Genomic DNA, 25,426 nt, shown 5'->3' with positions numbered 1-25,426 from the left:
CGGCACACGCCGGAGCCGGGGCCGCATCCCGCACCCAGCCACCGCCTGCATCCCGCACTGCATCCTGCGCCCAGCCACCGCCTGCATCCCGCATCTCACATCACATCCCGCGCCCAGCCACCGCCTGCATCCCGCATCTCACATCACATCCCGCACCCAGCCACCGCCTGCATCCCGCATCTCACATCACATCCCGCGCCCAGCCACCGCCTGCATCCCGCATCTCACATCACATCCCGCACCCAGCCACCGCCTGCATCCCGCATCTCACATCACATCCCGCACCCAGCCACCGCCTGCGTCCTGCATCTCACATCACATCCCGCACCCAGCCACCGCCTGCGTCCCGCATCTCACACCACATCCCGCACCCAGCCACCGCCTGCGTCCCGCACAGCACCCCACCACCCTGCGACGCCGAGCTCCCAGGCAGCCCTGCAGGGCAGTTCTCTGGCCAGAGCATGGGGCCACACCTCTAAAAGTCACTGCTACAACCTGACAGCCACAACTGGATCCTTCCCTCCCCAGAAAGAATTCCTTCCACTCCTGTGTCTCAAACACAAACTAAAACACAGGTTGAAGGGATATTTAAAATCCATGAGAACGGGACTCTCCGTCATCTAGGACACACAGTTCCTTCCACATAATAAGTTATTTACAAACCCAGAACATCTATGTAAGGACAAAGCTGGCCTGCAGGCATGTCAGCCCTGATTCTTACCCCTCTTCAAACCTGATTTGGTGGAAGATGATTATTTGTGCCACAGATGCATCAGCTCTTGAGTCCCCAGCTCTGCTGGGCACCATACCACACCTGAGCTGTCCCAGTGCACAAGCCACCACTTGTGCCCACCAATTCCCCCAGAAACAGCTCAGGGACACACCAGCATCACGCCCAAAAGCAAGGACACGCATCCCGCAGGGACCAGCCCAGCTTTGGGCCAGCGCAGGGAATTCCAAACTTGGAAGAAGTGACAGAAAACTCCGTGTAAGTGCTCCAGGAAGAGCACTTGGCAGAGCAGCTAACGATGTCCCGAGCCAGTAACAGGCTCCTAAGGCAGTTTAACAGCACTGAGCCCCCTCACTCCTCCCGTGATGCCCAAAGCCAGCGCAGCCACTTTCAGAGATGGGAACCGAAGACATCCGCGATTTGTGCTGGCACAAGGGAAGCCTGCAGCAGAACCAGTTCCTTTCTGTTGCACTCTTTAATTATAAACTCTCTCTCCTTTTTGATTGCTATCCATTTTGGGATCTCTCTGATTTTACAGCCAGGAAAACCAACGCTATAAGCTGCGTAAAGCATTCCAAAAGTTCACCACCGTTACTGCTAGACATGGACAACCAGAGGTTGCTCTCACCTCCTGAAGCTGGGATTCTTTCTTCTTAGAAGACAAGTTTAAGTGCTTTTCTAGGACACCACAATACTTCTCCGTCTCCTTGTCGTATTTCTTTTTGGCATCCTACAAAACAGACCAAAGAGGGCGATGCTGAACACAACGGCACTGGGGCAGCATGAGCATCCTTGGCATCAGGCAGGACCGCAGGTCCCGGGCAGGAACTAAACCCCTTCTGCACAGCATGAGGTGGGACTAAGGCCAAAGAGCACCAGCTGGAGCAGGCAAAGCTGCTTTTATCCATGAGCATCAGCCAGCCACAGGAAAATGTGCTGCCAAAATCCAGGACTTGGGGGAGCCTCTGTATTCCCAGGGCCCACGGCTCGGCAAAACATCCAGACCCAGGGCGGGTTCAAAGACAACACGGCGAGGGAAGCGCTTGCTAACCAGTACATTGTCACAGTTTCACATCCCATCCCCTGCTGCCCCTTGCAAGGGCTTGTCCTGTGTCACTCAGGACGATGACGCAGTCATTTTGCTGTTTGTGGCAGGAGCGCTAAAGGAGGATGTCAACTGAACTTCTCTTTTGCACCTCTCATCCCAGCCTCACCACCCCGACAGGCCGGTAGGAAATCCACCACTGATACCTAACGCTAATAACCAGCTCCTCTCTGAAGGACCGCTTTTTGTATGTTGGGTTTTTTCTAGCTGCAGGAATCGGGACAGCCTGGCCAGGGTGGGCTGCACCGCAGTGCCGCCGCGGCTCCCGTGCCAGTGGGGAGCTGGGCACGCTGCTGCCATGCAGACACGGCCCCGCCAGCTGGCATGTGCTTCTCGCAGGCAGCAGCAGGTTGTTATAACAACAGGGGAGCCGCAGACAGTGGTTTGGATTTCAGGACAAAGGCAGGAAAGAAAGCAGGGGCCAGGCTGTCTCACAGCCGCCCTCAGCCACACCGGTGCTTTCCTGGGCTCGCGTCTCCGGCCAGAATCCGTTTAAATTCCCGTCCAGCTGCCCAGCGACGCACTGGGGGTAGGGAGCAGACTGGGGGGCCGAGGCGACTGAAAACCCCTCTGAGAAAATGCTGACTCTTCCTTGGAGGAAGAAAAAAAAAGTTCACTTTAACTAGCATGTGATTTTTGGCCCTTGGCTCACCTCAGCGCCTGACTTGGCTGAGGGCAAACTGGGAAACACTGAGGCATTTTTGTGGGAGCTGGATTGTCCCTGTCTCCACCCCGCAGCAGCACGCAGCCACCTCCTCCCATGTCCATGCCCAGCAGAGCCCGTCGCTGCAGCGCTCCCGGTCCTGACCGCCGCCATCGCCGCGCGGCTCTGGGCTCCGCTCCCGAGCCGGGGTCCCAGGGGCGACAGCGGCGCGGCGCAGCAGCAGCCTACCTTCGCGGCCCCGATCTGCTCCTTGCGAAACTTCTCCAGCGGCGTGATCAGCACCTCGCTGGCGTTCTCGATCTAGGGGTAAAGACAAAAAGGGAGGCTGAGGGGCTCGTACCAAACCTGCTCCTCGCCCCAGCGAGTCCCGCCAGCACCAGCGCTGGCCATTTCCCAGCAGAAGGACACTTTACTGATGCTCCTCCAGTGTGTCCCCCCACCAAGTTCCCCCTCCCTCTGCTGTCCCCTGCAGCTCTGCTGCGGGCACGGGCAGGGGCAAGCAGGGCCTGCAGCCGTCACACACCGCAGTGCCAGGGGTGCCACACCACCCACCATGGGCACAGCCGTCGGCGGAGCAGCGGTGCCACCACCCACCCCGCTCCCGCCGGACGGGGCCCTACCATGCGCATCCGCTCATCCTCCAGGTTCCGCAGCACCGTGGCAAACTCCTGCAGAGACTTGGCTGGAAGGGACACACCCACACAGTCAGGATTTAACAACATTTTTTTAAAATTATTTTTCAAGAAAGAGAGAGATCAAAAAATCAAATTTTTGTTTGTTTGTGTTTTGAGGGGGCTCGGTTGTTTGGGGTTATCATCTTTGCTCTCTCCTCAGAAAGGCTTCCAGCTGCCTACAAAAGTAAACGGTAGCAGAGCATCCCCAGCACCGCGTTCTCACCTCCACCTTCCTCTCGATCCTGCCCTACCCAAGAGCTGATGGCTGATCCACCCTACAGCTCAGGCCAGGCCTCAGCCGCGCTCGGCGCACGAGTGGCAGTGCAGCAGCACGTGCGTCGCAGCAAGGGGGCTTGGATGAGAAAGCTATTTCTGCTGAGAGCCTGGGCACAGACACACAAGCAAAGTTAAATCAGGGCTAAAGCTCATTTGCTCTCCTGGGTCCAGACGATGCGCACAGTAAGCTCTAGAAGTCCAGCTGGGGCAGAAGCGGGATAACACGGAGCAAAGAGTCTGAAGCTGCTGCCCCGCGCCAGGAAAAGCTCCGTGGTGGAGCTGGGCTCGGTTTGGAGAGCACTGGCAGGCTCTCTGCTGCTGGCTCTCATCGGTCCAGTGGGTCCCTGCCTGGTCCTTTGCTCCTGCAGCTGGGCAACGAGACTGCTCCTCTCCCTCCCGCAGCCCCTTGCCGCGTATGTAGCCACGACCATGTCTCCAGATCCCTGCTCTCCAACGGGAAAGGGCCAGATAACTTAGATGGGTTCAGATATGGGCATTTTCTTCCTTTCCTATCTGGCAGGCCTAGATTTAGGAAGCCACAACTGATTTCTTTGGGAAGGCTTTGCTGACGCTGGACCAGGAGAAATACGCCATTTCCAGAGAGCAGGAGAGCACCCAAACTAATTACCGGCCCCTTGGCCTCCTCGTGTGTGCTCTTCCCCCGTACTCTGCTCAGCTCAGGGGGCTGGAGCACGGCTCCAGGGCTACCCAGGACTCACCTATGCAGATCTCGTCATCCGTCTCAGCGTCGCCGATGCAGCGGAATTTAAACTCGTTGAGGGAGTCTGCAAACTTGCGCTTGGCCGCTGACAGGTCTGCCGAGAGAGCGGGAGAGGGGAAAAGGCAGACGTTAGAAAAGGAAAAAGCCCACCAACAGCATGATGCAGGCAGATGTGTAATCCCAACCGGCAAATTCCCACAGAGGGACCTGCCCGACGGGCCCTCCCCAGCATCAGGGAGCCCCCGAGAGCGCTGCCCTTCTCCTGCACCCACCCCAGCAATGGGGCTCTGCGGGGTCCCAGGCAGCACCCACCCAAATGCACAATGGGGAACGCAGCCTCCGTATACCACGAGAATGTTGCAGTTTAGCCCCGCTCAGGACCAAGCTACGCAGTCTGTTGCTCACTCTCACCCTCCAGTGAGATGGGGAGGAGAACTGGTAAAGAAAAGGCAGCAAAACTCATGGGGTGAGATGAAACAAAAAAATAAATTTAAGAGAAACAACAGAAGAAAACAAAGCAGAGATGGAAAACAAATACAGTACAACAGCTCACAGCAAATCCCAATGCCCTGCTTCCCTCCGAGTAGCAGGAGGCTCCCCTCAGCACCCTCCTCACTTATGCACTGAGCATGGGTCCCATGGCTAATTTGGGTAGACTCACCCCAGCTGTGGGCTAATGAGTAACCTAGCCCAGCTGGGCGCCAGCCCCAGGGGCCACCAGCTCCAGTTCTCCCAGCTCAGGTGAACGTTAACCCCATCAGGCTCCCCGTCCTGCCGAACGAAGGCAGCGTGTCCGGATGATAACGCAGGGCTTTATTGCTTTCCAAGCCGCAGATTCTCTCCGGGATCTGAATCTTATTAAGTTCTTACTTGCAGTGACCTGAGCGGATCCAGGACTGGTTTCCAAACCGGCCCCGTAACCCCGCACAGGCAGACACACAGGCTCCCAGCCGCTGCAAGGGAGGCTTGGGGGGAACTTGTCCTGGAGCAACGCAAGGGACCGCGGACACACAGACGGCGATAGAAACATGCAATGCCAATTCCCCTGTGCATTTCTTCACTCAAAGTCCAGAAATACGGTGGTTTTTTTTCCTTTCCAAGCACAGGTGGAAATCACGCGTGTGCACACAATGGCCGTTTCCTGCTCCCCAACACCAACAGCAAACCCCAGAAGAATCCAAGCATTTTGCTTTCCCCGTGGGATAAGGGAGTTTACAGCTTTCTCCCAGCGCTAACGCTGCTCTCCGAGCGTCTCTGCTTAAAGCCCCGGGGCTAATCCTGCCTGCAGCGCAGTCCCACTGCCTGCGCACCGCTGCTTCGCAAGGCAGCAGGAAACCACCCCGCGAACGCAGGCGGGGAGAGGGACAGCGCTGGGAGTTTTCCCAGCGGAAAAGTACAGCGGGGGCTCCTCCAAGGAGCAGCCAAGGAGCCATGGGGACCTGGGAGCAGAGCATCCCTGCTTTCAAAGCGCGCTTCACACAAAACGGCATTTGCATTTTGCTTCCCAGAGGAAGGAACGAGCATCGGACACCCTGCCCGTGCCCAGGGCCGCCGGGAGCCCCTGCCTGCACCCACAGGAGCAGACTGCGCATTTTTTGGGGCAGCTTCCAGGACGCTACTGCTGGGGTTCAACAGAGGGACTTGTGGGGTTCGCTCCAGCTGCGCGGCAGCAGAGGCAGCGGGAGAGCGCCGGGCAGCTCTCCAGGCACAGCGCATCCTCTCCCCCGCAGCTCTCCCCGCTCTCCTCCGCACGCCCGTGCGGTTGCTTTCCGCAGCGGAGCAGCCTCCCGTCCCTCGCCGGGGCAGCCGGAGGGCTCGGGGACTTTCACCCGGTCCCCAGAGCCGGGTGGCCTCCTGCTTCCTCTGCAACAGTAACGAAGATGACGTTAATGACTCAAGGAGCCATTTCCTCTTCCCCAGCTCCGCGCTGACCGCCAGCCGTGCTCTCCTCACCCACACCCTGCCCATGGTACACGCGGCAGGGACCACGCGCGAGCCGGAGCAAAGCCCAGAAGCCTTCAGAGACGGCGGCACCCATCAGCAACGGCCCACGGCACCTGTAAACAGGGACGGGAGAGGAAGAGGGCAAAGGAGATAACTCCTGCTGCGAAAGCGATAAAGGAGGCTCACTGGCAGCCGCCCGCTGAACGGCACGGCCAAGTTGCAGGGGCGAAGCGGACGCTAAAATTAGCAGCGGGCCCACCCAGAAAAGGAGCGAGGGGCACCCACGCCCGCACCGCACGTCTAGGGACAAGCGAGGAGCCGGCACAGAGGGGCCCCATCGTCTTCCTTGTGCCACCATGAGCCCCATCTGCACCCCTAGCATCCCGTTTTCCCTAAAGCTTGAACCTCTCATCTACATTTTGGGGAAAAAACCCTCCCAGCTGCACTGCAGGCAGGGGCGCGTGGGGAAAGCAGCGTGGCCCCTCCGTGGGCTGCTTCTTCCCCAGGGCTGTGGACCAGCAAACCCAAAATCCTACAAAGGCTCGACAGAAACTTCTGCTTCGTCTTGTGCATGAGTAAAACCACCCGGATCACGCGTGTGAGTCACAGTCGGGCTGCGCCAAGGGCTGTGAAAGTTTTCCTTCCAAGTTCTCTGGCTGGCTTCACCAGTCAACCGCAACTTCAGGGAAAACCACCACAAAGCCAGAAAAATCCCTCTGCCCGACCAACACGTCTGAGCACCGCCGGATGGTGGTCCCGCAATGCGAGGAGCTGGGCTGGCCAGGATGGATCCCGGGATGCGCAGGTGCTGGCAGAAGCAGCGAGGTCCACTCCAACACGCCCCACAGCCCCCACGCATGACCGTCCCGCGGAGGGGTTGCTATTGCAGTCCTCCTCATCCTCACCCCCCCACGGCTCCCCTTTCACATCCCTAGGCTGGTGGGGACGGGACGATCCCTTTGGGAAAGTCCGCTTGACAGAAAACAGGCACACGCACCACGTGCCAGAGGTCCAGCTGCGTAGCTACGGCAACCGGTAATCAAAATAAAATGCCCTTTTAAAAGTGATGTATGGGCTCGTTACTGCGACACAGGGCTACCCGCCCAACAGTTCAGCTGCGCTTTCCCTTCCTGGAAGAGGGAGATGACCTGAACTGGGTGCAGCGGGGGAGAAAACTGCAGGGGATGGAGACGAGTGATGTGGAAGGAGACAGGACCTCACAGAGGGCAGAGGTACCAGCAGGGTCTCGTCCCGGCAAGGAGGGAGTTGGAGCTAAACTCCGAGGTCTGATCCTGTCTCTCCTGGCAGCAAGCTGGAGAGCAGTGACTGGAGATGGAAGGATGCGGCCGGCTGCCAGTGACCCATGCTACTCATCCCCAAAGCGCCCAGCATGGCTCGTCCACCGGCACAGCAAAGCTGGGCAGCGCGAGGGGCGCGGGATCTGCCTCCGGCTGCTCCCTGCCTGCTGTGGCTCGAGCTGTTCGCCAAGGTCCCATCCCAGCCTCGCACCTCCGGGCACCGGGGCTCCCTCCAAATCCAGCTGAAGTCAACATCACTCCAGCCTGCAGCAGCACCTCGCGCTCCCGCTGTCCCTCTTCCCCCATCATCCCCGCGTCCCTCCTCCTCCTCAGCGACCGAGAGTTAAACCTTCCTTCTGGGAAGCGGCTGCTGTTACAGCAGTGAGACTGAAGTGGTTGGTTTTTGACATAAAAAGCCCCTTCCAAAGGAATTTGGAACTACTGAAAAAGGCCGTTTACAGAAGGGAGCCATCCCCACCTCACAGCCCCCTCGGTGTGTTCGGCACCGCGGGCGCAGCGCGGATGGCCCCATCCCAGCCAGGTCCGCGGCCGGCACTGTGAGACGGGACAGGCGTCAGACTCAACGTGTCCCCGGTCCAGCTGACTCAGCACACAGAGCACCGGCCACTTTGGGGAAGTCACTCGCACCGCAGCCCTGCTGCAACTTACTCTCTTCCGGTCATCACCTCTCAGCTTTATCCCCAATTTTATTCTCCAGCTGGACACCTCTGTGCAGCACCCCTATGACCCCGCTCCTGGCATTCAGCATTTAAAACTTTTCCAGGGTTTCCCAAAGGGCCACAGAGGTAAGGCGTGCTGAGACCCGAGCACCTGGGTGGACACAGCAGGAGCTTTTCCTTCCACCAAAATTTATAAGGGGCTGAGACATCCCTCCCACCTGTCTGCCGGGAGCACGGTCCCCCAACGCGTCTTCGAAAGCTCAGCTTGGCCAGGGAAACAGTCACACCGCTGCCTGGCACAGCGGGGCTCTCCCCGCTGACTTTGCAGCCACCTTGTTATTAAAGCTGGAAAAAGCAAAAATAGCTCTGGCTCGGCTCCGTTACTGGGGCACCTGGGACAGAGGCAGGAGCAGCGGGACGCTGCGGGCGGCCCAGCTCCAAGAGAAAACTCAGCGAAGGCCGGGAGTGAAGGGTTAACGCTGTCACAAAGGGCAAAGCAAAGGGTGCTGAGGAGGCCAGCTGCACCCCGCAAGGCAAGGTCGGGCGCTGGAGGCATCTGACAGAGCCTGCGCTCGCACCGAGCGCTATTTCCACACTTCCTGCAAAGAACATTGCTTAACGGCCTGTAGTTAACGCTCAGCTGGACAACAGGAACCCAGCCTCCTGCCCCTTCCTTCCCCCGCCGCAGGGACAGGCTTGGCTCAGGTTGCGCGTCCCCCGCGAGCCCCCGGCGAGGGACGGAGGGACCCCAGCAGCCGGGTGCCAGCAGCGACACTGCCTGTCCCCTGCCAGCCCCGCCGCCCCGAGCGGGTCCCCAGCCCCCTCGCTGGGGAGGTGACCCCACTCCCACTGACAACCAGAAGGACAGAAGCCACCAGCTCCCTCCTCATGGGTTTGACAAGTTCCTTAAAGCGTGTCCAAAAAACCGGCATCTCCTTCCCGACCCATCTTCTGGCTGTTTTTCAACATGGGTGTGCAAAAGGGACGATGGCCTCGCGGCTGCACCGGGAGAAAATGACTTCCCAGGGATACCAGAGGCGAAGCCTCAGAGCCCGGAGAATGCTTTGGGATCTGCGCACAGCAGACGCCGCGGAAGCGCGAGGTCTGCCCGGCACCGGACGGCACCCGCCCGGGGTGCAGGGGTACCGCGCACGCACAGAGCCTCCGGCAGCGCCAGGCAGAAACGCTTGGGCATAAACGGCGCAAATCCCGGAGGATCCCCAAGCAAAGAGAGCGGCTCAGTGTTCCCCGGGGATGTCACCACGCAGGTGCCCCCACCCCACAGCTCCTGGATTTGCAGCCCAGCAGGTCTGCCAGGGCCTCCACCGCCGATGCCGGGCAGGGTCCGTCCAGGGGATCCGTCCTGCTAAACAGCCCAGACGCAGGACCCAGAGAAGGCAGATCTGGGGGGTCACCCGCAGAGACCCCCACACAGCCTGGTCACGGCAGCCAGCACCAAGTAACCCTGCAGCGGGCAGGGGCAGCCGGGACGGGTAATCCGGGGAGCAGCCGCTCTAATCAGCAGCCAAAACAGCCGGATTACGGCCCGCCAAGCGTGCTTAGAACGCGGCAATATGGTGTCTGTCCCCGCAGCGAGCGCTCGCCGCCGGCGACCACCCGGCACAACGCCGGAGCAATGCCACCGCAGGGTCACGCAACGCCCCGCGCCCTCGGGAAAGCCCCGGGATGGGGGACCTGGGAATGGCCAACCGGATCCGGCCCACGGATGCTCTGACCAAACCATGGCCCCGCAGTTCGTGCAGGAACCCAGCAACGAGTGCCTCGTGCCTGAAAACCAGCATCCACAGCCACCGGCGTCGAGTTTTAGCCCTCCCACAGACCCAGCCAGAGCACCGGGGCAGCACCATTAAACGCTTAATTAGTTCAAGAGGTTTAAATCCTCTCTCTCTGCACTTCCCGGCGGAGGTCAGCAAGAGCCCCGCTCCTGCGGGACACCGCGGTCCTCTGGACTCGGCCCAATCCCCAAGCCGCTCTCATACGTAATTAGTGATGACTTGTTTATTAAATAACTTCTCCGCCGGGCGGTTGGAGTTAATCGGTGATTTAGGACAGGACCGCAGCTGCTGGCAGGCTCCCGCTCGGATTCACAGCTCCAGTAAATATAAAACCCGACGAACAGGGACTACCCCACCTCCGGCAGCTGCCTCCACCATCGTGTTGCAGGGGAAGGCTGCCCTGGCTCAGCACGTGCCGGAGAGGGGGGTCTGGGGGTGCCACAGCCGGCCGGGGATGACCCTGAGGATTGGTGCCACGGGCGCAGCCCCTGCCTGGAACCCTCTGAGGGGGGAAAGCATCCCCGCCAGCGCACGCCATGCCCCCGTAGCACCCCCAGACCCTGTTTTGGTGCCTTTACCGCACACACAGCCTCCACTCGAAACGCAGCACCAAGCCTTGTCCCAAATCCCACCCCTCCAAATCCCAAAACTTCATTTTACCACGGAAAGTTTGCAAATTCGTGCACCCTACAAATCATGCTTTAAGGGAAAAACCCGAAATTGCTTGGATGTGCTAAGATGCAAGAAAAATTGAATGATCTGTCCAAAACGGCACCAAGATTGAAGACCCAGGAGATGTCGCGGCTTCTGCCCAGCCTTTTACTGCGAGCAGGGGAGCAACTGCACTGCCGCCCAGCCAAAGCATCACCGCATGCCTCGCTTCACACACTCAGTGTGGCTTCGTACGGCAAAACGTCTGCCAGAGGGACAGAGAAGCCATTGTAGCTGAATGGGACCACTGACCGGGCTCACACAGCAGATCGGATTTGAGGAACACGCTGAAGATGTGAATTATTTCCATGGTGTTACAAGAGATAAAAGTTTTGTGCTTCGCGAAAAACAAAGTTAGCCCTTGGAAGGACCGCCCGGTTGGGCAGTTAAAACCATCCCCCCGCCACCCGCCAGCCCAGCACCCTGCCACCCCCAAATCAATAATGTTTGGAGGGATCTTGGGAGCCTTGCAAAGCTTCCTGAGATTCCTGATGAAAGGTTCTGAAGGGAAAGGAAGCAGGAGGGACCACCGGGTCTCCTGGGGAGATGGCTGGATTTCCAGGAAGAGGGAGGAGGTTTTGAGTCCAGGGGACACGAGGCGACCCTCGCGCATGGCAGAAATGGTCCAAACCTGCAAGGCACATTTTGGTAACCCGCTCAAAAAAAGCCCGTGGTGGCAGCTGGAAGCCAGGCTGCGGGCCCCCCGCGAGCCTGCCGGCACCGCTCAGCCCAGCGCGGCACCCCGCAGCGGGGACACGGGGCTGCGACGGCACAGGACAGACACTGCTTCCTTCCACTCGTGCTGCTCCAGCCGCTCTTCTATTTCCAGCGGCCGCCTCCCGGTTTGAGGAAGGCGATGGTTCATCACCGTTCCACGCCTGCTTCTCCGGCCTGGCCCAGCCCTGACCCGTCTCCGTTTCGGGGTATTTTAGCCGGTGCAGAGCCTGCCCTGCCGCAGACGCTCCGAGCGTGGTTCTCACCGCCGCGCTCCATCCTTCCTGTTCAGCTTCTCCCAGCGCTTGCCCATCACTTCCTATCGCAGCAAAACCCGAACAGCGACTTTCGTGATTCAGATCTCTATCTCACGGTGGCTGAGCCACTTCAAAAACTCCAGTGAGGAGCTCTGCCCGTTCCCCACCTCCCGCGCCGCTGGCAGGGAGTGCCCGGCTGAGGCAGCGGGGATGGGTTAACGAAGCAATTAACGAAGCGATGCTCACCACCGCCCAGGGTCGCACCCAAAGGGACCCTCACGTCAGTGCCGGGCAGCGAACCACCCAACAGCAACGTGCACAGCAGCCTCTCCATCCCTCCAGGAAAGGAAGATGCGAGGAGGCTCCCGCCTGTCCTGTCCTGCCCTGCGCGGAAACTCCGGGCTGTGTTCCCTACTTGCCCAAACAGGATTTTTCAGAAGTAACTGCTCCAAAGCGAAGCGCTCTGTTCAGTGCCCGGCACGGCTCAGCCCTGTCCCAGTTCTGCGTTTTTCGTGGGGAGGGAGGAGGCGCATAACGAGCCTCAGCAGCTCTCGGCTCGGAGACACGGGTGGAGAGCGGATGGAGACGGGCAAAGGAAAGCGACAGAAAATAAAATGACTTGAGAAATCCAGGAGCTGCCTGTGAGTGCAACCCGCACACGCCGGGCTGGCAGAGCACCGCGGGCCATCCTCTACCTGTGGTCAGGACAAGGAAGGAGAACGTAAAACCCACGGATGACGCCAACAACCCCCAGAAAGGCTTCCCGTTCCTGGAGAGGCCGAGAAGACAGCTGTCTGCAGCTGCAGGAAGGGACATCCCAAAGCGGGTCCTCACTCCCAGCCAGGAGCGCCGGGGCTCGGAGGAGCGCAGGCAAGCTGCCAGCGGGCAGGACACCCCCGGGTCCTGCCAGGACACCCCCGGGACAGCCTTTGAAGACAAGGGGCCCGAAGCCGAGTACCCACTTCCTGGCCAGCGGCTTCCAGGCTGACCGTCACCACACTGGGAACCGTCACCACGCTGGGAACCGTCACGCCAGATCCCTGCGGCCGCCCTCGCACCCACCAGCACCGCGTGGAGCCCCCTGCGCACACCGCCCGGGGTGGCTTCCCGGTGATGTGGATGAAGGTGGTGACATCCCAGTCCCTCCACAGCCTCCAGACCATCGCTGCCAGCAGCTCCTGCTACCCCATGTGCCCAGCGCGGCCCGTTCGCACGCGGGGAAGGGGCTGCAGCTTGCACTGGGGCACCAACGTGGTCCGTGCATGCGAGGAAGGTCGGCATCGCCGGGGTGCCACCCCAACTCTCCCTGAACACCGAGAGCGTTTCGTGCACTTAGCAGCAAAACAAAACCAAACGAGATCTCCCCGCTTCCCCACCCAGCTACCAGGTCTGGCACTTTTCCCCGTGTTTATTTTCGTTCACATCCTGGTGTTGTTTTATGGCAGAACCCCCAGCCCAGCCCAGCCCAGCCCGCAGCCGCAAGCCACGGCTGAGCCAGCAGAAAGTCCGCTGGCAGGCGGCCGGGATCAGAGCAAGGGCAGGGAGCACAGGTGGGAGCAGACAAGGTCTCCGGATAAAATCAGATGTAAATATTCACCATTCAATCACACAGGAGGAACGCATCAAACCAGCAAACGCAGCGACAGCTTAAGTGCCTGGGAAACTTCAGGGAAGCCGTAAAGAAATGGAAAACCACCGCCCCGGCTCGCGTTTCCAAAAGTGGTCAACTACATGAGCAAAAGCCATTGTGAGGAAGCAGCGGTGAAAATCCCCGTATCGCAACCGGGGTGAGGTGTTTGGGAAGGGCGCTGCCCCAGCAAAGCGATGCGCCCCTCGGAGAGCAGCCGTCCTGCGCCGCGTCCGCGTAGCTGCGAGCCTGAAACCACGAAAGGCATTTCCAATTTCTTCCAGGCAATCCAGATTTTTATTATTTACCCGGGCCCGTCTGCGGGCGCGGCGTGCAAACGCACCCAGCCTCACGCCTATGAGCCAGGTGCGATGGAAACGCCGCGTTTCACTCACAGCTCCCCGTTCCTCCCAGCTCCCTCAGCGCGGAGCACGGGCGAGTCCGTGACAGCCCAACACGCTCCCCTGCTAACCGTAATTTCTCCTCCGAGCCTCTCCCCATTTCTCTCCTCTCCAAACCCTGGAACGACCCACGGAAAGGCGGCAGATTACTTTACCCTCGCCGCCACAATAACTCATCGACTGGAGCCTGGAATCACATTTCATTAGAATTAAATGCCCTGCCCGAGACAGCTAATCGATTTAGGGGACGCTAATCCAGAGGAAATTTGCTCCTGACCCAGGCAATGACCATTAGCGGAGCAGAAGGCCGAGCGGGGGTCTTGTCCGGCGGGGGGGTCCCACTGGCAGAGCCCCCGGCCAGACGCAGCACACCGGGCACAGCAGATTGCTACAGGCACCAGCCACCCGTTTGGATTAGCTCATTATTAAATCTGATTAGTTAATAGCCAGCCCGGCAGGGAGCCGGCTTGATTTCTGGAAGCATCAGGGTCCCGTGGAGGACGACGGGCCTGTGGACCCCTGCACCCCGGGCGCGGAGGGGACCCACACCCCATCCCCGCGGGCAGGACAGGGGTCCTCTCCGGCACTTGTGGCGTGGGGCAGTGCCTCATCTGTCCCCTCCCTGGCTCGGCAGCCACCCCCGTGCGAGGGGCTGCGTCCCGAGGGGCCGCGTCCCAGCAGCAGCTCTTGCCAGCGTGCCCACAGCCAGGGCAGGAAAGCGGGGTCAGCTCCCAGACCCTCGGAAAAGCAGTTTTGCAGCAGCTCGCTTCCTCCTCATCCTCCTCCCAAGGAGGCTGCGGAAATCCTTTTGTCTCTGGTGCTCCTCCACCTCGGCCGTAAGAACAGGAAAAACCCCGCCGCGCTCACAGGAACATCACCGGTGCGTGAGTCAATTTTTCCTGCTTCGGCAGGAAATAAATAAATAAATGGATGAAATCTCCGGCCGAGCCCGGGGAGGCACGCGGGGCGAGAAACGGGATGCAGGGCCCGGAGCGCATCCGCCACCTTCAGCCTGGGCTTTCCCCCAGCCTCCGACCACCGACTCTGAGGGGGCTGGGACCGCAACACCGGGAACGCTTCCCGGCTCCCCGCGGACCACCCTCGCCCAAACGCTCCCGGGATGCTCCCGCTCCCCGCGGCAGCGCCTGCCTCCCCGGCTGGAAGGAGCGGAGCCCCAGGCGCCCAGAGGACACCACTGCTCCTCTCAAAACCCAAAACCCGCAAGAGCCAGGCAGAGCCGCCCCGGCCATGCCGGGGAAAGCAGGGGAGAGCCACCCGACCCTTCTGCTCGGCAATGGGATTTTTTTGTAAAGCATTGCTAAGCAACCAGCACGCAGCGAGGGCATGGTTCTGGACAGACACTGCTTCAGCTAGAGAAAGAAAAAACCACAGCAAAGGGATGCTCTCCCGGGCAGCGTTGTCAAAAAGGCACACGCCAGCTTATTTGACAGGTCACTCGGCCCGGACACGTCCCTCGTTGAGATACCGATGCAGTACATCGTGCACACGCACACGGATGCCCACCCCAGGCGGCACGTCGAGCGCGCCGGGGTAACGGCAACGTGAACGGCACGTGCACCCCGTGAAGGCAGCGCTCCGCCGGCCCCGCTGCGGGACGGGCGGCACGGCACGGCACACCGCCGGGGAGCCGGGGTGTTATCGGAGTTCTTATCTCACGAGCTATTTACGGCCTGGCTGTAGATAAACAGTCCATATCTTTTTTAAACAAGATTCTTTTTGCTGCAGCCCAGAACAAAGGGAGCATTTTTATCTTTTGGGAATAAAAAAAAAAAAAAAAAGTCGCTTTCGGGGCAGAAAGCACGCGTGCCGGCGGCCGCCGGAGCGACACTGCGCCACAACGATGCCCATGCCTGCCGCCGGTGATGGGGTGTGCGGGGAGCACCGCACCCCGGCTGCGGGTCTGAACCACAGGGAAGGGCGAGGAAGCGGCAGCACCCGGGCCCTTCAGCGGCTCCTCGCCCCCGCGCTGGCGCCCGCCGCTCCACGTGCCAGAGCCAGATGGTCCGGAGGCTGGTGTGCTTCCCACAAACCCCAGCTAGAAACCAGCTCGGCATCACTGCAGAGACGTCCCCTTCCCCCTCTCCATCGCGGTCCCTGCTCCACAGAGCATCCCACGGCCACCATCCCATGCACCCAGCATCCCAGGCGTGCCATGACCTGTCGGCAGGCGGGACTGGAGGCAGAGGAGCACAATTCCCGGTTCCTCCAAGCCACACTTGAGACCATCCTCGTTAACGAGGGCTGGGGTGATGCCCTAACGAGCACACCTCGTCAGGAGCGCGCAGCCCGCAGGCCCAGGGCCACCAGGCGCTTGCACGGAGCAAGGAAGAGGAGCAGGTGGAAGCGTCTTCGGCACGGGGCGGTGAGGGGAGCGCGCCAGGAAAACGGGGAAAACAGCCGGCCACGATGACAGCCGCTCGCGTGCCCGGGGGAGGACGGAGGGATGATTCACGCTGCGAAGCGAACAAGCTGTGCGGGATTCGGTACCAGCTCCCCCTCGCTTTGCCTCCCCTCCCCGCCCACCGCGGTCACGCTACAGCTACTCATCACGCCGCACCCCAGCCGGGATCCTCCGGGTCTGCTTCGCACCGACGGATCCAAAAAACAAACCCAAGCACAGCGACGGAGAGCTGGCAAAGCCCGGCCTCCTGCTGCCCCGCTGCCAGACGGCGCGGAAGGGCTGCCCAAAATGCCCCAAACCAGACCCCCAGCAGCACGGGCAGGGTTTGCTGTGCCACGTTGCCGTTGCTGAAGCCCCGTTGCTTGGGTGGAGGGACGCAAACCCCCGAGCAACCCTGCCCCGCTCTGTGCACGGGCGCTGCTCTGACCACGGCACTGCTCCCCGCATTTTGGGGAGAGGCACACGACGACCTCAGGGTGCCTGCCGGGAGCGGGTGAGAGCAGAGGGGTTGGTGGACCCCCGTTGACACCGAGGAGGGAGCTGGCAGCACCACGAGGGCCGATCCCGCTCACCCCGTCCCGGCTGGGATTGGGCAGGGAAGCGCGGCGTGTGCCAACCTGCAGAACGCACGGGGACGAGCGGCAGAGCCCCGGCACCGCTGCCTCCCACCCTTCCGCAGCAACCATGGGAACGGCATTTCCTCGCACGCATTCTCCACGTCATTGGGAGTTGCCACCCCCAAAGAAGAAGAAAAAAAAAAAAAAAAAAAAGAAATCACAACAGCCCACCGCCCCCAGCCCGTGTCCCGAGGCACGCAGGCAACACCGCACAGGTAACGCCACGCGCACCGCGTGCACCGTTTCGGGATTACGGGAGCTAACGGAGACGCGAAACGCAGCTGTGCCGGGACACCCGCAGCCTTGGAAAGACGGCGTCTTGACCCAAAGCAGGAGAATCTGCTCCACGCTGGTAGTATGAGAAGGGCTCAGGGGTACCCGGCTCCCGGCGCTGAAGGAACAGCGGGACATCCCACCCAGCCCGGGGAAAGGTCCCCCCCGGAGCAGCCCCGACCTCCCCCTCTCCAGGCCCACCCACCTCCCGCTCAGGTGTTCCTCCCCAGACGCAAGCGCACACTTCCAGGCTCCACCAGCACAGTCAGTCCCAGTCCCCACCTCTCAAAGCTGCTGGTTTTTCCCAGGTTTATCCCCCACCAACCCAAAAGGGTCGAGTTTAACCCAACACCGGGCACCGGTCGGTGCTGGTCCACGGCCGGGCAGTGGCACGCACAGGGCCAGCGGCCTCTCCGGACACCATCACCGCACCGGTGTATCGGGACGCGTGCCCAGAGGTGCTCTGTGACATGCTCCCGATTAAAAAGATCTCCGAGCCCTGTTAATGAGCCTTGTGCCAGCACAATTTAAAAGATGTAATCATGAATGCCCAAGTCCTGCGTGCCCAAGCCCTTCTGCTCACCAGTGTCCCTCGCCGGCGCTGTGAGGCACGGGTGAGCCACTGCAACGCCCCGGCGGGGGGAAAGGCTGCCGCATCCCCAGTTTTCCGTCTTACAGTCAGGCCGAGCCACCCGAGGTAAGCGTGCACGGAGCCAGCCCGGGCTGCGCAACGATCCCTCCGCGGCTCACGCTGGGGACCCACCATCAGGAACAGAGCATCTCCGAGCAGGAACGCATCCCTGCTGCCGATTTCCACCAGGGAGGAAGGAGGAGGAGCGTTCAGGTTACGCTGAAAACCAAGCGGAGTATTATCCCTTGCATTCCCCCTCGTTTGAATAAAATACCAGACAAGCTGTTAAACACCTGACTGCACAGGCCACACAGGTGGTGCAAAGGAGGAAGACGTCCTCCCTGCCCTCGGCTCCGCCAGCGCGGGGGCAGGACTGTCTGGCCGAGCTGGAACCGCGGCTCTCCCATGGCGCAAGGCGCTCCCCGCACCGAATGCTTCCCCCTGCCCTCTGAAAGCGATGGAGGGGGGAATACACCCCGACATGGGGGAGCCACGTCACACCCTCGCTGGGTCTACGAAGGAGGAAAAGTCAGAAGCAACTCATCCTAGCAACCAAACCACAAAACCACGTGTTTTTCCCCAGACTGGCCCTGCGGTTTGCTCACTCGGCCAAGGTGCGGAGCCCACGGTGGCCACCCCACGGGCCTGGCTGTGCCCCACCACCACTGGGCTCGGCACGGCAAAGACCCCCTCGGCACCCCTCCAAGCACAGGGCGAGCTCCTCGGCAAAGCCGAGCCACACCGCCCCGGAGGGACTGGGCTTTCTGCCCGCCTGGACGCGGTGCAGCCGCTGAGAGCCAGGAAATCCTCCTCGCCGCGAGGCAGCAATTTCCTTGGCGCTCGGAAGACGCGGAACAGGCTGCGCAGGGAGCGCGGCGTGACTCACCTCGGCAGCCCTCGCATCCCACCGCCGCTCGTGGGCGGCCAGCGCCGAGCGCGTGACAGTGGCAGCCAAACACCGTTTCTGATGGCACAACCAGCGCAGAACCGAACGCAAGCGGCCACCGCAACCCAACGGGGGGTTCATTTCTATTTGGGCACCCTCCAGAAAGCACAACACGCCCTTTCCTCCAAACACAACCAGCCAGGAGCATGTCTCTAAGCACGGATGTTTGCACCACTCCTGGACAGGGCAGCCCTGAACCTCTGCACCTCGATCCCTCCCCTCCTCTGGGAAGGTTCGGGCTCTTCCTGCTTCCTTAAAGGACCAGAAGGGCAAAAGGATGAAAATAACCCAAGAAGGGCTTTGGGTCTCTCCCACTGGCTTATGAAACAGCCCAAGACGTGGCTTTTCCTGCAACATGCCCGAGCCAGGGTCTCACCCCCGACTCTGGTTGGGGTGCCTCTCCTGGGGAACCGAGCGTGTGGAAACAGGGGAGCAGGCAGGGAAAGGCAGCAGCGGTAGCAGAGTCAGAAGGCAGCTGAAGGCCATCATCGGCCAGAGCCTGCGACATTTCCTTATCGCCAGGCTAAGCCTTGTCTGTACCAAAAGGGAACTAACTGGTCAGGTTAAACACTGGGCAGAAGTTTCACTTTTGCTTCCCGGCGAGCTGCAGAGCCAGCCCCAGTGCTGGGTACAGCGCTGCCACACCACAGCCGCGGCACCGACACGTCCTACGGGCTTTTTCGGCAAGAGGCTGCTGAGCCACGAACCGAATCCATGTGCGAGTGCACCCCAGAGCACACAGCCCACGGGAACGGAATCCGTGTGCGAGTGCATCCCAGCACACACAGCCCACGGGAACCAAATCCGTGTGCGAGTGCATCCCAGAGCACACGGCCCACGGCACCGAATCCATGTGTGAGTGCATCCCAGCGCACACGGCCCACGGGAACCGAATCCGTGTGCGAGTGCATCCCAGCGCACACAGCCCGCAGGCAGAGCCCGGCACACCGACGGCACCGCCAGGACCCACATAACCACCCGACTCTGCTTTTTAAGCTGCACGGCAGCCTCGGAGCAGGACATGTCCCAGGAAAAACCTCATAGCTGCAGCACAGCACAAGCCCCCCTGGCATCACCCGCGGCTGCACGGGCCGCCTCCGCGACTCCGGCGCTGCACAGGCAAACACGGATCGTCCCAGCGGGCCGCTCGTTAACATCGCTCACTACGTGTGTGGACCAAAGGGCGACTGCGTGTCCTCCGACAGGAAAAACCAGCCGGGGAGCAGGGCCGAGCTCTGGCCGATCACCGCGGCCGGCACAGTGCACGCTGGCGGAGGGCTGAGCCGGCACGAGACTGGCGTGCTGGAGCCACAGCATCTGCCCCAAAAAGCTGGTGGAACCGGACGAGCTCCCAGCTGCCACAGGGCCCAGGTCCGCCCCAGCATCACCCCTTCCCCGCATCCCCATCCCCACCCGGCCGCAGCTCTGCAGCGACCCAGCCGAAAAACAGCCAAGGGACAGAGAACCCAAAACCCCAAACCAGCCCGACTGCGCCTTTCGGGAGCCCTTCCTGCGGAGCCCCAGGCGTGGCACAGCCTGGCCGGGGTCCGGCCCTCTCACCCCTCGAAGGGAAGGGGTTTGCAGAGCCCCCGCCGGCCCCGCCACACAAATTGCAGCCTGCGACGTGCAAGCGCAGCAGCGACCGGGGCGTGGACCAGTTCGGTGGCTTCAAATTAGTGCTTGGGAGCTGGAGGAAGGAGCAAAACAAAACAAGAGCAGAAACGTGGCAGGGCACCGGGCTGCAGCGCCGGCGCCCGAAGGAGACGACAGCCCCTCGCGGCCGCATCACCGTGGGCACAGGGCGCTTGTCGGCACAGGGAGACCAGGGGGCCATGGGGAGGAGGAGGAGGGTACCCCCGCTCAGACCCCGCAGCGGCGTGGGGGAGGCGACAGCTGCCAGCCGCCTGCACCCCACATCCTCCATCCTTACGTGCGCTGCTCGCAAGCTGCAAAGCATCTCTGCATCACCATCCGCGCGCCCGGGCTCGACGCCCAGCTCCGCCGAAGCGGAGGGGCTGTGGGCAATGCCGGCACCACAACACAGCTCCCTGCCTGCCCCGTTTCGCTGCCGCTGGGGACACGCAAAGGGCAAAAAGCTTCCGTGCCCCCGGTACCAACGGTCACCGCGGCTCCCTCGCGGGAGAACACATCTCACGGCATCCAAGCGCCAAGTTCATTATTGATGTCTCACTTGAGGTCTTTGCTTTGCAAAACTTTCTGAATAATTGATGGATGGCGTATGAGGGAGGAAGAGGGACACGTTCTGCTGAAAACCAGGTCACTACAAATATCAGCCAAGCAGCAAAGAGAGACAATAGAAATAGGCACAGATACTCACTGGGGGGAAAAAACAAACCAGGATTTATATACACACACACAGGCACTCCAGAGGTGCCCTCAGCATCAGGGGATGTTTAGCAAGACCAGCCCTTCAGCAAACGAGGATTGTTTTCAACCTCCTGAATTTATCTTTATTTAAACGAAGGAGAAGGCACTGTGAATCAGTCCCATTCCCTTCCGTACCTTCACGGAGGGCAAAAGCACGGCAGCTGCAGAACAGCTCCTCCACCAAACCCAGCGAGGCTTTCGTACGCGCCCTCACACCAGCCTCACCATCCCCGCACACCGCTCCGTCGCACCGCTGCCAGCGGCGCGGGGGCTGCGCGGGGCCAAGCAGTGGGGAACGGCAGAGAGCTTCTGCCCAGAGCTGTGGAGGGGTCTTCCTCCCTCCTGCACCTTCCTCCCCGCTGCGGTCCCATCCAAGCCGCCGCTCCGCCTCGCTCCCCGCCGACACACAAAGAGTTACGTTCCCCTCACGCTTGTCTCAAACCAAAGAGGATGTGAAACATTCAGCAGAAAATGCAAGAGGAAGGAAAATGAGAGAGGATGTTGTCAAGACTTCAAGTAACTTCAGTTTCAAGTCGCCTCGCTGAGCCAAGAGCCAAGACACCCTCCGAGTCCCTCGCGCCAGAGGCCGCGTGCCCCGAGCCAGGGGTCTGCTGCTGCCTGGTCCTGCCCGGCCCCGCAGCCCCGCGCCCTCCAAGATGGCCAAGGAGGTGATGCCGGCAGCGAGATAAGGCCGCCCTGCCCGGCAACGGGGAGACAAGCCACTTAGAGACACCAGAGAAAAATAAAAGCTGGGTAAGAGCAGCAAGAGCCTGGTCATCGCCAGGAATGGCCACCAGGTACCACCAGCACCGGCTGCGGCTCGTGGCGGTGCCGTCCCAAACACCTGTGGTAGTGAAACGGGATCCTGCCCTGCACCAGGTCTCTGCTGGAGAAGTTGGAGGCATCACGGCTTGCCCGCGGCCGCACAGCCGGTAAAGTCGCTCTGACAGTGGGAGAGGGGGCCACACGCGGTAGAAGGATGCACAGAGCGGCCGAGCATCCCAGCCAGGGAGGGGACACTCATCCCCAGCCCCCCGGGCAGCGCCCTGCTCCACGCACCCCCAAAGTGCCGTGCAGACCATCTCTGGAGGAGCACGCCACTGCGCCTGCAGCAGCACGCGCACGGGATGTGGCCGCGAGGCCAGGCAGCGCCAGTGCTCGGGCATCAATTAATCAAAATCAGCGTTATTCATGCTCCTTACTGACCACAGCCCGGGCATCCGCGGAACACGCTCCCTGCCCCGCGCAGGAATTACAGTCTAATCCAGGAACGCATTCAATAGAGGCCACAGAACAATTCAGCCACAAAAACAGCCTTATCTCCGGAGGCCGGCCAGCGCTCTTCCTGCCGCGGCGCGGGCAGCCCGGGGGCCGTGCAGCACGGCCACGGCGGCGGGAGAGTCACCCGTCGGCAGCTGCAAGCACGCAGTGGTTCAGCACACCCCAAAATACCTGCTGGGCAGCGCGACCAGGGCAAGGGCGCAGCTGGCCCCCGCGGCCAGCACCTGCCGAGCGACGCGCTGGGAGCGCACGCTGACCGAGCCCAGGGATGAACACCCTCGGGACCCACCAGTTAATTCCTAAAATTTCTTTCCAGTGAAGAACGACGCTGTGGGCTCTGCTCTGCGATAAAATGAAAGCTCCTCGCAGGGCCAGGCACAGGCTGCCCTCGGCTCGACAGCCAAACGCTCCACAGCTGAAGACAGCTCAGACCTGCAGAACCACAAATGCAACGATGGCTGTCAGGTTTGGGGCTTTTTAACCCAAAATGCCAAGAACTGGTACAACGAGGGTCCCTGTAATCCAGACGTTCCCGGCTGCTGCTCCGGCGCAGGGGAACTCACCCGCGGGGCTCGGTGTGAGATCCGAATGGGAGGGAGCAGGAATCAGCCCCGCAGCTGCAGCTCAGCCCTCCCGGGATGGGACGGGGTGGTGGGCTGGGCGGGAGCATCACCTGCCTGCGCCTCAGCTCCCGAAACAATCCCACCGCATCCCTGAGGCCAGGCCGCTGCAGCGCAGGCAACGCCACGGCAGGCTGCACGGCACGGGTGCGCGTGGACGTGCCCCTCTCCTGTCCCACCGCCCCACGGCACCGAACCGGAGCAGGGCAGGGCGAGCTCAGCACGGTGACAACTCACTCTGCCGGCACGCTTGGTACGGGAAGCCCACCGGCTGGGGAAGCGATCTGGGTCAAAGAAACCCAAAAAAAAAAGGAAAAACCCCAGATGACCCCGTGGGGGGCACGGCAGCCCACCCAGAGGTGTCCCCAGCCCACGGCTCCCTACACAACAGCCGCCTCCACGTCCCCACGCGCTGGGGACCGAGCCGCCAGCACCGGCGGGGCCAGCTCGGGCAGAGCCCTGCACGGGGGCACCGGGCATCCCCCTCCCCAAACCGAGAGGGGACAGAGCACAACCGGGGGGGTACGGCACCCACCCATCACCCCTGCCAAACCACCCCCAAAGGTCCCAGCCTCTGAGGGCCACGGCCCGGGACCTGGTGGGACGGGACCACACGCATCCTGATGAACCTGGACCAGGCACATCCCGAGGGAGCAGGATCGCGCGTGTCCCAACAGACCACAGCCAGGCACGTCCCAATGGACCGGGCACATCCCAATGGACCAGGGCCAGGACCAGGACCGTCCTGACGGACCAGTCCAAGGCCCAGGCCCACCCTGACGGACCAGCCAGACCCCCCCAGGCCTGAGGGTCCGCGGGCGGGCACAGGTGGTCCAGGACGGACCGGGACCAGGACCAGGACGGGCAACGACGGGCCAGGCCGGACCACAGGCAGGTTGCCCCGGGGCGGTGCCGGGGGCCCGGTCGGAGGGCTGGAGACCCCCGGGTGGGCCAGCCCCGACCCCTCACTTACTCTTGAGGGCGGCGACGAGCGACTTCCCGTCCTTGATGAGCTCCTTGATGAACTTGTTGGTTTTCTCCAGCTCGGCCTCGTGGGAGCGGAGCCGTTCCCGGAACTGGGGGCTGTCCAGGCAGCACTCGCTGAACTCCAGCGCCGGCAGCCCCATGCCGCCCGCACCCGCGCACCGATCGCCACAAAAAAAAAAAAAAAAAAAAAAAAAAAAAACCTGAAAAATTAAAAAAATGAAAATGAAACTGATTTTTCTCTTGTTTCAGCCGGAGCAAGCGCCCGCCTCTGCGGGGAGCTGCGCGCGGCGGGCGCGCCCCGGGGCCGAGCCGTGCGGGGCCGGTGGGAGCGGGGCCGCGCGGCGCGGGGCGCTGAGGCGCGGCGGGGGGGCGGGGGGGGGGTGGAGGGGGCGGAGCCACGGCCCGGGCCAGGCCCGCGAGCTGCCCGCCCGCCCGCGCCCCGCCAGCCAATGGGCGCCGCGCTCCGCCCCGCCGTGGCCACGCCCACGCAGCCCGCTGAGCCAATCAGCCGCGGGGGCGCGGCGGGCGGGGCCGGAGAGGGACCCCTCCCTGAGGAAGGGCCGGGCCGGGCCCGCCCGTGGCGGCGGGTGGGTGGGTGGGGCCCGCGCAGGCCGCGCCCGCCGGCGGCACCGAGCACCCGCGGGCCTCGCCCGGCCCCGGGGCCGCGTGGAAACCCGCATCCACCCCCCCCCGCTCCGAGCCCGGCTGACTGGGCCTGTCCGCGTTGCGGCTTTCCGCGCTGTTCCCTCCCGTTAAACGTCTGCGCTGGAGATCGTTCCTTGGGTCCAACAGCGCGAGGTGGGAAAATAAACCCTTCACCCCACGAAACGTCGCACGGCGAAGGGGCACCGAGCGGCAAGCCGGCGCTGTGGAGGGGCCGCGGGTCCCCAGCCCAGCCGGGGGACAGGGGCAGGGAGGCTGGCACCCCGCTCCAGCCCGCAGCCCATTTCCATCAGGAACACGCTGGGAGCGTGGCCCCGGCACGGCCACCGCTTCGTCACCTCCGTCCTCCGGTTGGGACTGCAGCCCGCCAAGCGATGGCTGCTCCACGCGGCTTTGGCTCTGGCTGCCGCAAGGTGATGGTGGCAAACCGGTGATAAAACCGGAGAGACCCTCAGTGCCGGCCGCACGGATTTGAGAAAATCCATTTTCGCCATGAACAACAGCATCAAGTCTGGGGTGAGCCACCCCGCAGCCTCCCCCCGGGCAGACACCCGCACGTACGAACCAGCAATGGCCTTTCCCCCCAGACTGTGACAAACGGACACATTTGTGGATAATCCCCGGATGACTGGAATTCCCCCTTTCTCCCCAGCTCAGCCGTTCAGGCTGGCGAGGAGGGCGCGGGGCGGCCGCCGCTCGGCAAACACAAGCCCGTGCACCGCACAGCCAGCGCGTTCTGGATCAAGCGTGGCGACGGGGCAGCATTCCTGTCAAGTCAGCCATGAAACGCGATGCGGAGCCGGTGCCAGCTTTATGCTTTTTTGCAAACTGGGGAAGACTGATGGGTCTTGCACAAAGCTTGGGCTTCACGTAGGGCTGACAGGATGGGTTCCAGCCCAAACCCGATGTTCAAAAGTTAATCCTCCTCTGTTTTCCAACGGATGAGTCCAGGCGCAGCAACCTGATACCAGCTCAACCTTTTGTCTCTGCTGTTTTTATT

General features: G+C 61.8%; 1 protein-coding gene across 6 annotated transcripts in view; it reads right to left on the bottom strand.

Moving 5' to 3' along the window:
- Positions 1-24,110, bottom strand: part of ARHGAP26 (Rho GTPase activating protein 26) — a 134,826-nt gene extending 110,716 nt beyond the window's left edge. For 5 of the 6 annotated variants that reach the window (XR_015260157.1, XM_086759229.1, XM_086759231.1 and 2 more), the window contains exons 1-5: positions 23,750-24,110; positions 4,169-4,264; positions 3,120-3,181; positions 2,728-2,799; positions 1,359-1,460 (exon numbers count right to left, since the gene is read on the bottom strand). Coding sequence is in view for 5 of the 6 variants with exons in the window: in XM_086759229.1 (XP_086615355.1) it covers positions 1,359-1,460; positions 2,728-2,799; positions 3,120-3,181; positions 4,169-4,264; positions 23,750-23,903 (486 nt within the window). In the remaining variant the exon portion in view is untranslated. Of the gene's footprint in view, positions 1-1,358; positions 1,461-2,727; positions 2,800-3,119; positions 3,182-4,168; positions 4,265-18,427; positions 18,462-23,749 lie in introns of those variants that run through there. The other variant, XM_086759233.1, reaches the window with a different exon arrangement.
- Between the last annotated feature and the right edge of the window lie 1,316 nt (positions 24,111-25,426).

This window comes from Chlamydotis macqueenii, chromosome 14, assembly GCF_036417535.1.
Source record: "Chlamydotis macqueenii isolate bChlMac1 chromosome 14, bChlMac1.mat, whole genome shotgun sequence".
NCBI lineage: Eukaryota > Metazoa > Chordata > Aves > Otidiformes > Otididae > Chlamydotis > Chlamydotis macqueenii.
The sequence above is the reverse complement of the archived record's forward strand: the minus strand, read 5'-3'. Positions and strand labels throughout refer to the sequence as shown.